We start from the raw sequence: 17,414 nt of genomic DNA, 5'->3' as shown, positions 1-17,414 counted from the left end.
GAACTAAGGTGATTTTTATATGATTAGAATTCTTAAATTTGGATGAAATAAATTTTTGCAATCCCGGGGCCCAACCAATTCCCTACATTTTTCCTTACAAGATTCTTACTGGAATTCAATTTTTGATAAGGAAACTTAGTGAAATTTCTACATAGGTATAGCTTCCATAGTCCCCACCGGGCGTCCGAAATGACAATTTTTGTCGATAAGGGTCAAATAACTTTCCAAGTCAAATAACGTACCCAGATAACAAAATGCGCGTTGTGTGCTACTAATATCATCTGCACGCGTGCCGATTTATCCGCACTATGCGCGTTCACTGGACCACTCAGATGCGTCATCATATGCGATCCATAACTGTCGCATATTGTGATGGGCACATGCGTGACGGTATAATGCGAATAAATTATATTTATACTTCAGCCTTATTTGAATTAAATAAAAAGAAAAGATTATTGACATTAGTAATTTTTTTTAAATTAAAATGTTATTTATAAAAACGATTTTAATTTAATATTTCAGTACAATTTTGGAATTGAAATTGTTAAAAACTTCCAAATTCTTTTTTTGAGGTTATATCTAATACAACAAAAATATATATGTACTTTAAACAAATTAAATTTAACTTTCTTATTTTGCTGCAGTACTAAAAATTAAATCCACAATAATTCCTCACAATAATATCGCAATAAAAACAATAAAAAATGAAATCACAATAAAAACTTATTTTGATAACACACCACAAACAATGCTGTCGCCATTATAAAATGTGTGATTGCCGATACGGGTGGTTGCGCATCATTAATTGCGTGCGTATTAAGTGCAGTTCACTGCACACGCATTCACAGCATTCGCACTGTGGATGGTAAAATGCGTATGGATTGACTCTTCTAGCAAGTCGCACTTGTGAACGGAACATGCTTATCATTTTGTATCACAGGCGCTTACGAAATGCAGTTCACAACACTCGCATTATTACCAGCGTCGCAGACGATAGTAAGATGCGTATATGAACCGACTCATCTGGTAAGTCGCAGTTAGTGCAAGAAACATGCGTTTAAATGCGACGCACGATTGTTATCTGGGTATATACGTAGAATGTTTATTAAAATAGTTTAAAGTGCCTATAACATCGTGGTAAATTATGGAGAATCCGGATAATCCTTCTTTATCGGTTCTTAAAGTTTTGGCATTACTATTTTTTACAATGTGATACATTTCAAGGATATTTCTTTTTCTAGAATTATTTGCAATTTTGCACTGTCTAAAATTTTAATGTTGTTACAATTAAAATCAAATTTATGTTTAAAATTATGTGGGTATTTGCATAAGGCTGTTTTTGTGTGATCTTTATTTTGAGAATAATTATGCTCATAGATTCTCTTTTTTAATTGTCTGCTGGTTTGTCCAATGTATACACTGTTACAATTATTTTTACATGGAACTCTATAGATCATATTTGTGCTTTCGATTTTGGGGATTTTGTCCTTGGATGAAGGTAATGAAGAATTTTGTAATTGATTTTTTATGGAGAAAATAACTGACATTTTTAATTTTTTGCATAATGTGATTATTGCTTGTGAAATATATTGAACATATTTAAGGTAAAACTAAGGATCGTGATAAGTCGAAATTATGGATAATTGTATTATTGTTAGTTTTATTTGTCAAATAGGTTAGTCTTTTTTCGATATTATTCTTTATGAAGTCATAAGGGAAATTATTTTCTTGTAATAATCGAAAAGCAATGTCCATGTTTTCATTATGAAATTTTTCTTCAGATAGTGTATACATATAATCGTGTCATCGACATAACTGTAATAAATCTATAGCTTTAATACCTATAATTAAATTACACGGAGAGAAATTTATAGTAGTGGGTAACATAATTGTGGTTAGGGTGACCATCTTTAATGCTACGTATACAGACAGCTATCTAGATAGTCACCGTTACCATCAATATCATCAGGAGTAACATCTTGGTAGTAAGGGGTAGCATAACTATATTTTTTTTAGCATCTGTGATGGTTGGCAGTAGCATAATGATAGTATCGTGTAACATCATCTTTTTAACATCAAAATCTGACTATCCATTTCTCTCAGTGTATAAAAAATATTCTTAATATAATTTAATAAGTAATTTAATAAGTAATTAAATTAGAGTTAGTGAGTGAGGAATATGTCACTAATATATATTAAACTTAAAAACTCTTTACATTTTTATTTTTTATTATTAAATTCAAAATATACATTGCAAAGATACAAAAAAGGTATTTTAACAAATATTCTCGAGAAGGTAACAATTTGATATGTCAAAAAATTTAGTTATCTTCTTGAAGTACCCGTAACTTTTTCTCACTAGATTATCATTAATCAGTAAAAATGTATAAAATTAACAATATCATTATAATTTAACATTCGTTATAATTGCACATTTCCATTCTATACTATCTAAAACTGAAACAGCGAAAAACTAATTTCTTTTTCTCTTTTCACAATTTCAATCTACAAGTTAGTAAGTATTTGCTTTAGTAAATTGTTTCATCAGTGGAAAATTGGAAAATTAATGACGATTTTATCATTTTCTCTGATTTTCAATACAATTTTATTGATTAAAATCATGAAAAACAAGTCAAGAAAATTAGTGAATTCCATCTAATTGTAAATTTCAAATTTATGCATCATGGCACAAACACTTATTTCAGCAACTTAATAATTAAAAAATTTTATTATAAAAAAAATCTAATGTAAGTTTGCTTATTATTCTACTTTTTTTATTTCATTTATCTTTTTAATTAAGCAAAATAATTGTAGAACAAATAGAAAAATTAACAGTTATACAAAATTGTAATACGTGATTAGAAAGTAGTCAAAAATTAAAAACCTTATCAATTATACTTATATTATAGATACAGAGGTTGACAAATTTAACACAGATACTGGTGATTTACAAATAACTATCATTTCTGCATGTTCATAATGCTAAAAATCTTACAGAAATTTTTTTGAGTTAATTACCATAAAAAATATAAATTATAAAATGTCAGTCTCTGCTTAAAGATATATAATATTCAGTTTTCATAAAGTAATCAATATTTTTATCATTTTCATATTTTCTACGTAGAAAAAGAAAATTTTTGAATTCATGAGAATTAGACTTCACATGGCACAGTAAAGATTAAATTTTGAGATAAAATATTAAATATAGTCTTCTGTATGAAATAGAAGATTATCAATATTTAATCTATCGCAAAAATGTCAGTTATTTGAAAATTCATCATATACTTTACTAACTTTACCCTATTGAAAAATATGTATGTAATCACACATGTAATATCATGCGCTATTATATGTAGAATTGTATGATGAATTACGTGTTAAATTGCACGTGAAATTACAAATTTTTTTACACATGTGAATTTGAAACGGGATTTACAAGTGAAGATACAAGTATTTTTTAATGATATGATATATTACATTATTATAATATTGCAAGTGTAATTGCATGCTTATTTTTTCAACAGAGTAAGGAAATAGTTTCTGTGAGTTCAGGTACACAAAATAGATAAATAAGATGAGTACATAATAGCTTAATTATAATTATTAAAATATTTTACTAAAAGGTTTTTTTAAAAAACGGTACCTTGCGTCTTATTGACGTGCATCCTACCATGATGGCTATTGTGGTGCACAATTTATCGTACAAACAGTTTTTGATGAAAGAACGACTTTACATTTTCAACCGAAGAAACTATTCTGTTCATACGTGTATATACATTATAAACAACTTTTTAAAAATTCATTTCACCTCTTCAGCACCGAATTACAAAAATTCTTGGATTTACTTATGTTGTGTGTCAAATTGAACCAATTTGTAATGACAGAAAACATAGTGATACCTAGTAGGGTCAATTTTGCTCGCTTATGCTGCTTATCAAAATGAGTATTAGACAGAAATCTTTAGGACATGCTTCTGATGTCGCTGTGATAAAGAAGTTATAACTGTAATTATACATTTGTAACTTACTTTTTATAACTTCTTAGTCAGTGAAATTTAATTATGAATCAAATATTAGAAACAATCTAAAGTCAATTTTTTAAATTCTAATTGATTTTCATCTAAATAGAACATTAACTAAATTTTAAAATTCATCAAAATTTAGTTTGATTTCGTTAATTAATTTTTTTTCAATGTGAATACTGTATTATCAGAGTAACTTAACTTTCTTTCTTAAGTTTTAGTTTGACACTTATTTTTTACTAGGTCGTTGATACAGTATGTTAATTTGGCCAAAACTTTATCATCATTCCTTTTAATAACACTTAAAAGTATTAATATAAACACTTTGAAAATTTTAATCATAAACACTTTCAAAAGTGTTTATAACACTTAAAAGTGTTAAATTTAGGAAAAATATTACAGATAATTACGTTGCAGTCAAGCACATGGTTCCATTCATCATTGTGAAATTGAGATTTAATGTCAAAACTTATTAAAATATGATCATTATAGTAACAATTAAAAGTTTTGTAATTATTTGAAAGTCAAAATTATTGAAAACAATTACATAAATAACATGTTAAATTGGTTTGTTTGCTCAAAAAATGAGCTTTCTAATGAGACCTTTTTCGACTTTCGTAACTTCAACAGAAAATAAAATATAAAACTTTCTATAATGCCCTTAATTGCAGTAGGGTGGGCAAAAGTTATTGAGCGACACAGCACTCGTCCTTATGCATACAGTTACAGTTTAGTTGGGACGATTGTACTCGGCTTTATGCGCAGGAGAGTTAAACCTCTATACCCTCGTCTGGGATTCTCTATGCATTCAAAACATAAAAATTTATCACAAAAAGTAAATAACACTTTAAATTTTTATTAAAGGCAAAATTATTTTTCTAAGTCAAAAAAGTTGCTTACTGACAAATGCAAATGTAACACGACGATTTTTATGAAACTATCCCCTGAATTGATCAAACAAAAAAAAATTATTAAAAATAAGTACATGTGTAGTAAAAAACTTAGAGAAATAAATTTCTATAATTCTCATATCTTAACTTTTTAGATTCGCTATTTGAAATTTTTGATTTTGGATCTTATGTTCAAAATAAATGATCCAGAAAAATCCTACATAAAAGAATTATGGAAATTATTTTCACTTATTGTGTTGCGCATTTTCATTCTTTTTGAAGATTTTCGTCAATACAAGAAGTACTTCCAACCCTTAAACTTTTATGATTGGAAGATATAAAAAATACGGATCCTGTTATTTCTGTGGGTTCTACGAAAGTACCAAGTTTCATTAAAATCGTAGAATTACAATTAGGTATAGGTTTACTTGTGAATTCACTCGAGCGGTGTCCTCTCGAGCAGCACTCCATCTCCAGTGTAATTGATTATTTGAATCAAAAAATTTAGGACAGTAGAACTAATTTATCTGTTTGAATTGTCGATTGCCTTAAAATTAAAAGAAAATATGAACAGTTGAAAAATAATACTCTCACAAATTAAACATTTTTCCAGTAAATTTTAAACGTCGAAGTCCCTTTTTTAAATAAAAAAACATTTCTTTCAGTTTTAATCTATTTAAAAAAATTAAAATCTTCCATTCTCGAAAAATTTAGCTTCTATGATAAGTTGTGTATCGCGGATCATCGATAATTTCAACATTCTTTATTTTCTGAGCTTTCCTACCCTGACTCGTATATCTGTTAACGGTCTCAATCATTTTAGCCTCATCTTCCATGAATCGTTGACCTTGCTTTATAATCGGAACATAATTACTAGATTGATAATGTCTTCTGTCATAACGATTATTATGGGTAAATTTATTTTGAAATCCAGCAGCAATATCCGGACTATTAGAATACTGACTTAAATTCTGAGTGAATTCCGTCAAATCCGAAATGGGATTTCCTTCCTTAGATTTTGTTCTTACATAATCATTTCCTAAATCGTAGGATGAATCCTTACTCATTTCATTGAGACTCTGTGCATATTGCGTTAGATATTGTTGCAATAAAGCCTTCAAATTAATATTGGGAGTTGCTTTCTGTCGTACTGGTGGCGCACCGTCAACACGAAGAATTATCACCGGAATCAATGAATTTCCAGCCTGGACAAATGTCGGCTGAGCGTTCAATATCGACGATGGATTCTTGATGTACTGTGAAATTGACGGATTATACTTCAATAAATCATCATATTGAGGATCGGCAATTTTATGGCCGTAACTATTTTTCGGAAATTTTGCTTCATTATACATTTTGTTGAAATAATCTTGAGCTTCGTTTGTGACTTTTTCCGAATCAATTTTTCCAGGATTTTCTGTTGTCTCAATATACTCTGGATTTGGACTATTAATGGCATACTTGGAAATTGGTCTAACGGTTTTCGCGGAATTGTACGAAATTCTCTGATTTAGACGATGGCCTAAATTTGATGAAAAACGATGCCTTGTGCCTGGTTTCATATTGAAGGAATTCTGATAAACTATCTTATGAGTTGGTAATGGAGAATCCGCATGTCCTGATTCGTAATTTGAATCTGTAAATGCAGACTGAGGATATTGATTACTCTTCAATTTTGTGTCATCTTTCAGAAACTGTGCTGGTTTTTGAGAGTATATCGCTTGACTAGGATTGTAATTATGTGTGATTGGTGGAAAGTTAGATTTTTCTTTATAAGTATTAGTTTGAAAATTAGAAGATGTAACCGTTTTTGGAGTAGGTTTCGAGTAGGTGACATAGGAAGTTGGAGGTGTATCAGAGACCCTTCCATCAGGATATTTCCAAACGATTTTGTGTTCGTATTTGACACCATTTTCCACGGAGTATTTGGGATAGCTACTTAAATCGTGCTCGGGTTCAGAATAGTAATCTTCCTGAAGACTAGGATTTCTGTGTTCGGAAGCTGAAGGCCTTGGATTGCTGTAAGGACGGAATCGATATTTCGCTCGATATGCAGCTGGCGTGATGTCCAAAAGTGATTCTGGTGTTGAACTCTCTGTTAGTCCATTATTCTCTTGGCCAGAGTAAGTGGTCACTTCCAAATTTGACTTTACAGTTGTTGAAAACGAGTTGTAGGCCGAAAGTCCCGGACTTTCCGTTGTATACGTACTTAATTGAGCATTCGGAATTATTGGAGCTTCTTGATAAGTTTCCAAATCAGCCGATGTTTTTAGCAACTTTGTCCTCTGTCTAAAAAATGCTTGTGTTTGATCATAATGCGGTAATTCCTGATTTGAATTACTATTCGATTTCTGATTAACGAAATAATTTTTTTGTCTATCACCGTCGTATTGAATTTCGGAATTATTTTCAGGTTCAACAATAGTTTTTGGTAGAAATGGACTGATGGATTCTTCAATGCTGACTGACGTTCCGGACTTACCAGCGGGAAAATAATAATTATAATGACCGGAATTAATATTATTTGATTGAAAACCATAACCTAGGACTCCATCTATCGTTCTTTTTGATTTATCATCATTTGTCACGTTGGTACCGTTCGTATATTCAAAGAGAAATATCGGAGGCAGAACGGAAATGTTTTTATTCTTGAGGTCATACTTGAGTTCTTTATCAAGGTCAAGTAAAGAATCGTGATTCGAGATGTCTTCGACCCCTGCTTTCCTTTCACTCTCGTGCAATTGTGATCGTAGCGCCTGAGTTCTTCCGACAACCAGTAGCGTGCAAATAACCTGCAAATAAAGTTCAACTTAGTCATTAATGCTTTAACAAAATTAACTTATCAAATATGCGGTAAGCATTATTTTACTTTCCAAGACTGGAATACATGTAAATGATTAATAAACATCTTAATTATGTTCACAAAAATTATAGAGAAATCACTTGAGGTATTATAATATATTTAGATTAAAATTGAAAAGAACAAACTCAGATCTACGCAACCGTTACGCTTTGATCAGTGCAAAATGTATTTCAACACTTTTTGTATAGGAAAAGTGGAAACGTCTTTAAATATAAGTTTTAATTCATTTTTAACATTTAAATAAACGTTTAAAGTTCGAGATCTGATTTTTTAGTTGACAAATGTTAATAAGATATTTACAATTAAAAAGTTAGATTAGTTTGTGTATGATTTCCAAATTCTGGACAACTTAATACGTGAAGATTTCATAAAATTAGCAAAAATCATTTTCGACTATTGTAATACTTTCGCATTGTATTAATATAAAAATTTTTGAAACTATGATGCAGCCTTGACTCTGATTGTATGTCAGCTTTACTGGACCTTGAAATATTAAGATGTATCAAAAGGAAAAGAGATTAATAGTAATTTATTCTTGCTTTCTCAATAATAGATTTAATATGTTCCTTTATCTTTCGTATTTTTCTTTATTGATTAACTTCTATAATGGATAACAAATTTTATACCTAGGATCCACATAAATGTTTTAACCACTACTAAATAAGGTCCCAAGTGTCTATTAATACGTAATAATAAGATAGGATATGTCAATAAAATTCGTGTCCTTTTTGAATCCTTTTTTCTTATATATAGTCAGATTATCAAAAAAGAAAGATTCTTGAATGAAGACGCTGGTTATCTAACAAACGGAGGTGAGTTGAGATATTTAAAATGTTATTCTGGGTACAAAACTTTCACTATTTTGCTTAAAAGCATCTGCTCAGTCTCTTGTATTCCAAGTGACTTGAGTGAATCACAAAGATACGGTTCCGTATATGATAGAAAATCGGAAACACTTTCTCCACAATTACGCGTACCAGTAACAGTAAATATCTGTCCTGTTGGGGGAAAAAACAGTATTCGACAAATTCTGCCCGTTACATATATACTTTGTGATTGTACTTCATATTTATATTGATCCCTCGCTCAAAAGTTAGCTAATTGTACTTATAACTTTGTTAATTAAGAACATGAAAAAAACAGTATTCATAGTATTTAGTAGTATTTAGTAGTATTTAGTATTCAGTAGTTCAGTATTTTTGAACAAATGGCCAAATTCCTTAACAATACTATGATCATCAACTTTAATCTCTTTAACTATTTTTTTATCTCACAATCTTTTAGTTAAATATAACTGATGGTAATTAAAGCATGACAATCAGTTATTTTTACAGATTGCAAAAACTAAAAATCAGTCTCAGTGATTGTCAGTTAAACAGTGACTTTTAACTAATTTTAGTGACAAGTATGGGTCTAGCATGAAATCTTGAATTGCAATTTTTAAAAAAAAGTTCTTGTTTATTTTTCAATAACAAAGTATTAGTTTTGAAAAGGAACAAAACGTTATTGATATTAATGCATGACAAGCAAACATTTTACATTCTTTTTACAATACATTTAACATTTTACAAAGCAGATTTGCGCGTTCGACGTCCAAAGTTTCGCTTGCAATAACTTTCTTCCTGTTCTTTTCTCTGTGCCCACCATTTCAATCAATGACCCTTGACAGCCAACCATTCATCCTGCTTATAATTTCAAATGTGGTTTTGTTTGGTCTCTTTGTATAAAATGCATCTAAAAGAAAAAGATATAATTTCAATAAGAATTCGATATATTATACATGAATATAATATTAATATATAATTATTATAATAGTATAATGTATTTTAAAATTACCATGCAATGTTGCGTCAACATATCTTGGAAACGTTACCACAATTTGCTAAGTTTACCTTAATTTGCTAAATTTACCTTAATTAACTTTTTTGAGTTTTTAAATTAAATCACTGACAATTATTTCTTTGCTATATCTTTACCTGTGACAAAAATATTTTAGAAAATAAATTACAAACTGTACAGTTAGAGAATCAAGGAACTTCAGACTTCCAAAGAGAGTATTAATTGTGGTTCTCATATGAACCAACGATTCAGGAACGCTGAGCTCCCTTGTGAGTCGTGTGATGCCCCGTAGCGGTACTTAAATAGCTTACAAATTGAGACGTCGCATTAAGGGCGTTAAATCACCAGAATATGAGACAGCTTTAGTTCCACCCAGCAAAAAAGCAAAGACTAAGGTATATATAGCTGCGCGTCTGAAGTCTCGCACTTCTCTCAGAGTGTTAAATTAAGTACCTCTTCTAGAATTGCTGTTTTCAACTCCAAGCTCAGAAAACGAGATTAAGTAATGAAAAATTTTAAATTATACGAATACATGTTAGTTTATATTTTTCATTACTAAATGCGTTTGCCAATTTAGTAACATCAGACTGGATTTTATCTTCATTTAACTATAAGGGATTCATGCTCTTCTTCATGCCAATCTGTAATATAATCAGTTTTATAAATTATCATACTTTGTAATTCATTTTACTTTAATATTACTTTAATATTAATATTATTATGCGTTTCAATTTTTCTAAATAACTTTCAAATAGAAATACGGAATTAAAAGTCAAATGGGTTTTTACGCATATTTAACATTATCTTGTAAATAAATAAGATTACGATGATTAATGACTTGTGTTCTTCTCCGTAAAGTAGACGGCTGATTTTTAAAGAATTTGACAAGCAACTTGTGAGTATAATCAACATTTTCTAAAGCTAAATCAGGATGAAATGAAATATTGCAAGCAAAAAAAAAAAAAAAAGAAATTGCTGATACAAAAATAGTACAACAATATTTGAATTTTTATTAAATGTGCCATACTTAACACTTTGCACTACTAAAATATAACCGTAAAAGAATACTTCTTTGAAACTTATATTTTGACATTAACAGTAGAAACCATTATAATTGTTTTTCTTATAATAATATTACATATAATAAATTGTTTTTCATATATTTATATTTAAGGAAACTAACTTACCTTAGAAATAATGTTCCAAGTTTCAACGAAAATAAGAAAAGTTCTTTGATACTTGTTATTTGTTTGTTTTAATGACTTCCTTCTTCTATGAAAAATGCTACAATAGCCAACACGGACGCGAAGAGATCCTTGTTTCCCGCGGGAAATACAAAATTGTAAAGAAGGAAACACATAATACAAGCACAGTCTAAACATATACTGAAAACTTTTCAAAGTTATGCGTGGTGCTGTCATACATGGCCAACTATAGTTTTAGTACCCTATCTCAGTGAGGAAGTTTCACAGCTAAGTCAGTTTAGTAAATTTAGGAATTAAAAAAAATATTTAAAAACTGCTAATTAATCGAAAATATAACACAACTGCAACTAATTAACTATATTAATTTGAATGTTCTTTCATTCTTTCATTCATTCACTTTTTCTGTCCCTCACACTCTGAAGTTGTCTTTTATTTAAATACTTTTATTTTTTGTTAACATTAGAAAGATTGTATGCATATTATATTATTATGTTATAATTATTTTTATTTTATAATAATTAATTCAAAATTTTAATGACAAATAGAAATCATCAGAATTTTTTTCACATCTTTTCATTAAAAGACTAAAATTTTCTTAAATATTATGTTTTGTCAAATTGAAATTATTTTTGTTCTTTACTTCTAAAGAAAATTAGAAAATTGTTAAACAACTGTGATTAAGAAATAGAAAATCTATTTATTTTGCATTATTTCTGTTTATGAATCACAATTTTTTGAACAAAATTATTATTTTGTTTTAGAAAAAGAAGAAAAATATTTGCACAATTTATATTTATAATTTTATTTTTGGAACAAGATTTTCCACAGAAATTAAGACATTCAATTTTTTCTAAATAATTGAATTATTTTTGGGAAATTTTATTAAAATAGTAGATATTGAAAATCGTTAAAATTAGAAAATTTGTTAAAAATTATTGAAATTAGGACAAGAATTTTTTCTTCAAATAATTGAATTTCTGCAATTATTTAAAAAATTCTATTATTTTTATTCAAAAATTTTTTCGAAAAAATGAATTTTGTTTTTACATCAGATTTTTTATTTTATAAATATATTTTAATAAATTTTTTTTTAAATAATTCCACTTTTCGCGGATTTATTTAAAATTGTATGAAAAAATAATTAAAATTCTACATTGTATTTTATTATTTACAGAAATAATTAAATTTTTGCATCAATTTTAATTGAAAAAAAAATTAGATTCTTCAGAAAAATGTTATTATTTAGAAAATTAATTGAATTCTTGCCCAAAAAATTGATTAAAATCTTTTAAATCATTCAAATTTTGCAAACAATTTTATTATTGTTAAAAATAATTTAATTTCTCAAAAGAATTTTATTATTTTTATGAAATTAATTCAATTCTTTTCAAAAAATTGATTAAGATCTTTGAAATAATTGAATTCCTCACAAGAATTTTCTTACTTATGAAAATAATTGAATTTTTATGAAGAATTTTGTTAAAATTTTAAAAAATAATTGAATTCCCCTGAAAAATTTAATTATTTATAAAAAAAAATTGAAATCCCCTAAAAAAAATTTACTTATTTATAAATATAATTTAATTCTTTACAAAAATTTTATTATTTTTTTGAAATACTTGAATTCGTCAGAAGAATTTTATTATTTATGAAAATAATTGAATTTTTGTAAAGAATTTTGTTAAAATTTTAAAAAATAATTAAATTACCTATAGAAAAATTTAATTATTTATAAAAAAATTACATTCTTTACAAAAAATTTTGATTAAAATCTTTGAAATAATTGAAATTTTTTTAAAAAATTTTATTATTTTTTGGAAATAATTGAATTCTTAGGAAAAATTTTTAATATTTTTTATATTTGGAGAAGAATTTTTTTATTTATAAAGTCAATTGGGATTTTTACGAGAATTTTTTTAAATTTTGAACATAGTTGAATTTTGTAAGAAGAATTTTATTTTTTTTTAATTATTTTTTGTAATTATTTTAAAATTGATTTTTTGTAGTGTTTTCAACATGAATTTAAATTAGAAAATTTTTAAATTCTATTATTTTAAAAATTACTAATTATATTTAAAAATTTTGATAAAAATTTATACCTTTATTTATCATATACCTAAATATCTCAAAACTGACAGAAGGATTTTTAAAATCCTAAGAAATTTTTTTTTTATTTTTATCAAAAAAATCATTTCTTTGAACAAAATTTTTTTAATTTTGAATATTGAAGTTAGAATATAATAAAATCTTGATGTAATAAAATGTTGAGTCAATGTTGTCTCAACAAAAGTATTACTTAGATATTACATAAACATCACCTCTAACAATACTTTAATATTACATTTTACTTTTATTAATAATATAGTAGGTATTGTAACATTACTAATATTACATTGTAACATTACTAATATTACATTTTAACATTACTAATATTACATTTTAACATTACTAATGTTACATGTAACTTTACTAATATTTCACGTAACATTACTAATATTGCATGTAACATTGCAGTAATATCAAAGTAATATTACGTTCTACTTGGATGATTATTTTTAAGTTATTTAAATTAGGTTTATTACTTGCACAAGTCGAAGAGATGATAATAAAAAATTTTTGAAAGGAGCACAATAACGGAAGAGCGCAGATCAAGTGAAAGAAAGTATACAGACACTTATTCTAAATTTAATCAAGTGGAAGAAAGTATACAAACACTTATTCTAAATTTGTAATTAAAATATTGATGCATTGGAACTTAACGGTTGTTTACTCTTCTCCTAATAATGTATATCATCTCACCTTTCTTATTTGTTTGTTTTCTTTATACATGTTATAGATAAATATTAAAATTTTGCAGGTATATAGCAATATTCGTTTATATGAGCGAATATTATTCAAAATAAATAATAAAATTAGCTATGTATGTAATATTTACAATAAAACATTAAAAATAAAGAAGATTGTTAAATTTCTAATTTGATAAACTCCATTAATTATGATTAAGATTGTAATATTTAAAAATTTATAATGTCTTGAATTTAAAAAATGATTTTTTGGAGAACATATTAAATTTGAACATATTAAATTTGATAAAAATTTAATAATACAATAAAAAAAAACTGAGGGTCAATTATTTAAAAAAAGTAGAAACAGAAAGAGAAAGAAACAAAGTGGTAGTGATACTATAATGAAAAATAAAAAAAAGGGGATGAAAAGAAATGTATATAAGGACAAAAAGAACAGAGTATAGTTGTATTGTAAAAAGAAAAATGTAATGAAGGAAAAAGTTAAGAAATAGAAAAAAAGATAAAGATTATAGAAGTTGATAATAGAACCTGAAGAAAATGAAACAATTTAAAACTAGAATAAAAATTAAAAGTATAAAAAGAAGGATAAAAAGAAGAAAATAGAGAAATGAAGATAACGAAAAAAATTATAAGAATGAGCAGAAAGAAAAAGTTGTGGGGCATAGTAGCCGAAAAAGAGGATGATTGAATGCGATAAGGGAATCAAAGAGAAACAAGTTTTTCAGAAACTTGAGCAACGGTGATGGTAGTACTGGAATGAAGAGAAAGTAAGAGAATAAAAATGAAGATTTGAGTAAACATAATAAGAATATAATCAAAGGTTAGAAACAAAAAGTGAAACATTGATATGCAAAGAATTATTGATTACAAACATTTCATTAAATATATAAAGAACACAAAACTGAAAGAAAAATAATTTTTAATCTAAAATAATTTTTAATCTAAAAGAAATGTTTTAATAAAAAAGAAATGTTTTAATAAAAAAGAAATGTTTTAATCAAAAAGAAATGTTTCAATCTAACAGAAATGTTTCAATCTAAAAGAAATGTTTCATTGTAAAGAAATTGTTTATAAATATCAAAGGAATAATTCTTATAAAAGAAGATTAAATTTCTAGGCTGATATCATAACCAGGTTAACTAGAAAACCACATAAATTTCGTTTATGAAAGGAAAAACCAAAAGTGGAACAGCGATTTCCTAGTGTCCCACAAATGGATTACTCATATTGAACAAGTTTGTCTCTCATGGTAATATATGGCACTAATTTCAACCGTAAATCGACAATTTTAACAAACTTGATTACTATTATCAACAACTAATTCATGTCAGTTAATTACACTCTTTATCAAACGACATAAAGTTATAAAACTTAATTAAATCAATCACGTTTCATTGGCACTGATTTTGAAAATTTCATTCTAATCTCTAGGATAATTTATTTAGGAATACAAATATGATCGAATATATTATAATTTAATGTATCGAATATAAATCTACATTCAAATATTAAGTGAATTGTTATTTATGAATGAAAGCGAAACAATTGAATTATGTTTTAGTTAGTAAGTGATTATTCGAGAAGTTTTCTATGAATGCTGTGAACTTGACAATAAAAGAATGGCAGCAAAATGCGAGGCAAAATGTAAACTTCATGCATAAGTTGTTCCCTTAACGTTTGGCATGCTTGGCTGATTGTCAGACATTCAGTAAATGATAATGTTAGAACTAAACGGCTGCACAATGAGTCCATAGAGAGTGAGCAAACAAAGTCCGAAAATTACAGGTGATCAAGACGCGTAGATTAGAGATTGAGTTGCGATGTAAATTAAAGGAATTAGAACGCACAGTTTGATTAGAAAGCGAATTAGGAACAATTAATTTAATTGCAACTTACATGTGTCCAGGCGGACCGCATGGTGAACAAATTCTTAAACCTGCTGACTCAGAAGATGAATCTTGTATGTTTGGTACTGATGAAGTAGAGACAACAGCATCCCACCTTATATGCCTTCGGTTTCTCGTGAGCGAGGAGGACGCAGTATAATTTCACCGCACAACGAGTTGAATGCTTATTCTCTTGTCGATTTTGTAAAAGAAGATGACGCATTTGCCAAAAAGTTGTGGCGCGCTCTTAAAGACCAAATCGAACCCCAAGAGAAATTCAACTCCAAATAAACTGGTTACTAAATATCGAATATTTAATGCAATTTCTTTGCTAATTTCTCCAATGTCTTCACAATGAGAGACTTAAATAACTTTTTTTTTCACACTTTTAAGTAAGAGGTGACAAACTTAATTTAGTGGATTTTATTTCTTTTTTGCTTGTAATCATTTCGTTTTTTTTCCTGGATTGTCAGCATAATATAACGCGCTGCAAAAAGTAAAACGTGAATAATACGTTTATAAGAAGATAGAAAAGTGATATAGAGGAAGTACGTTAAGTTCAACGTACTTCTTTTTCTACTTCATCAAACTTTATTTAAAGAACCCGTAATTAATTATAGGGTATTTTTAAATAAACTTTTGTGTTAATTTAAAAATTGTTTTTAAGTAAAATATAGTTTTTTTAGCTAAATATTCGTTGGGTGGTAAATTAGATACTTAATTAAATAAATATCATCGTCTTTAGCTAAATATGAGTGTAGGTATTAGCATTTAAAATTAAGTAAAATTAATGCATTAAATCTAAAAACAGTGGGAAACACATACAGCGAGTAATTAAAGTTTTCCATTTTGTTTATAACATTTTTAAATATTTATTTACTTAACATATAAATGGTCAGTGTCCTTTCGTAAAAATTTACTTAGGGCCAGTTTCACCCAACTGCGATTAAAATTTCATCAATGATTAAATCCTTAACCGACCAATCATGGGTGATTAAAATGACTTTATAATCATTGATTAACTTTCAATTTAGAGTTAGTGAAACTGGCCCTTAATATAAGATATAAGATTATAAATTTAAGATTTACAATAAGCGACGCTCTGACACTTAATTATTATCTATATTGTAAATTGTGTTGCGTAGACTCCTAAAAAATTGTCTGAGAATTGTACCATAATATTCAAGGAATTCATAAAAATCAATATTGCTAAATAATTTTAAATGAAGTTTATACCTTCAACAAACATTTTGATTTCAACACAGGCAAAAAATACGAAAGTGTTTTAAAGTAAGACACTTTTAGTGTCTTAGACAATTTTGTCCCACTTATTTAAGACACCTATTTTTGAAGTCAAGAGGGCAATATATAATTAAAAAACCTTTCTTCTACGATTGTCCTTTAAAGTTTGCAAATTGTTTATAAAACTAGTTAATAATATTGCTTAACATGGTTTATTAATTTTAAAGAAACTTGATCCTTTAGTTTTTATTTTAATGACAAAAAATTTTAGTGTTGAAGAGAGAACAATTTTTTTTACTCTGAACAGTTTTCTTTATCAAAATTGTTTATAACTTTGTTAAACCTTAAAACCTTGTTACTAACTAACTAACTAACTAACTAACTAACTAACTGACTAACTTAGTTACTAACTAACTTACTAACTTAGTTTTAAACTAACTTACTAACTTAGTTACTAACTAACTTACTAATTTACTTACTAACTTACTAACTAATTTACTAACTAACTTACTAACTAATTTACTAACTAACTTACTAACTAATTAACTAACTAAAATACTAATTTTGTCCTAAACGAATAATTTATTAGTAAAAATTAAAATTTTGAAAAATTATTATATTAATATGTTTAGTTGTAATAACAAATGGATAAAAATTGTAA

The 17,414-nt window shown here is 27.1% G+C and overlaps 2 protein-coding genes and 1 long non-coding RNA gene across 9 annotated transcripts in view; 1 reads left to right on the top strand and 2 right to left on the bottom strand.

Annotated features, from left to right (window-relative positions):
- The first annotated feature begins 535 nt into the window (after positions 1-535).
- Positions 536-17,414, top strand: part of LOC122501030 — a 29,390-nt gene continuing 12,511 nt past the window's right edge. For 2 of the 7 annotated variants that reach the window (XM_043610251.1, XM_043610244.1), the window contains exon 1: positions 536-1,026. In XM_043610251.1, coding sequence (XP_043466186.1) covers positions 952-1,026 — 75 coding nt within the window. In that variant the 5' untranslated portion in view covers positions 536-951. Of the gene's footprint in view, positions 1,086-1,121; positions 1,499-14,622; positions 14,875-17,414 lie in introns of those variants that run through there. The other 5 variants (XM_043610252.1, XM_043610246.1, XM_043610250.1 and 2 more) reach the window with 4 other exon arrangements.
- On the bottom strand, positions 3,202-15,946 carry LOC122501032. The gene is made up of 2 exons (XM_043610253.1): positions 15,522-15,946; positions 3,202-7,703 (listed from the first exon to the last, which is right to left on the bottom strand). The coding sequence occupies exons 1-2, from the start codon at positions 15,540-15,542 to the stop codon at positions 5,622-5,624; spliced, it is 2,103 nt and encodes a 700-aa protein (XP_043466188.1). The 5' UTR covers positions 15,543-15,946; the 3' UTR covers positions 3,202-5,621.
- LOC122501033 lies at positions 9,193-11,190 on the bottom strand. Its single transcript, XR_006301533.1, has 3 exons — positions 10,801-11,190; positions 9,611-10,254; positions 9,193-9,508 (listed from the first exon to the last, which is right to left on the bottom strand). It is a non-coding gene; the product is annotated as an uncharacterized LOC122501033 (long non-coding RNA).

This window comes from Leptopilina heterotoma, unplaced genomic scaffold (genome assembly GCF_015476425.1).
Source record: "Leptopilina heterotoma isolate Lh14 unplaced genomic scaffold, ASM1547642v1 Lhet_198, whole genome shotgun sequence".
Taxonomy (NCBI): domain Eukaryota; kingdom Metazoa; phylum Arthropoda; class Insecta; order Hymenoptera; family Figitidae; genus Leptopilina; species Leptopilina heterotoma.
The sequence above is the reverse complement of the archived record's forward strand: the minus strand, read 5'-3'. Positions and strand labels throughout refer to the sequence as shown.

Bases quoted from the DNA above. Each gene is read 5' to 3' on its own strand.
- LOC122501032 (XM_043610253.1), bottom strand. From the start codon at position 15,542: ATGCGGTCCGCCTGGACACAT. The intron at 7,704-15,521 runs GTAAGTTGCAAT...CTTTATTTGCAG, and splicing joins TGCGGTCCGCCTGGACACAT to GTTATTTGCACGCTACTGGT.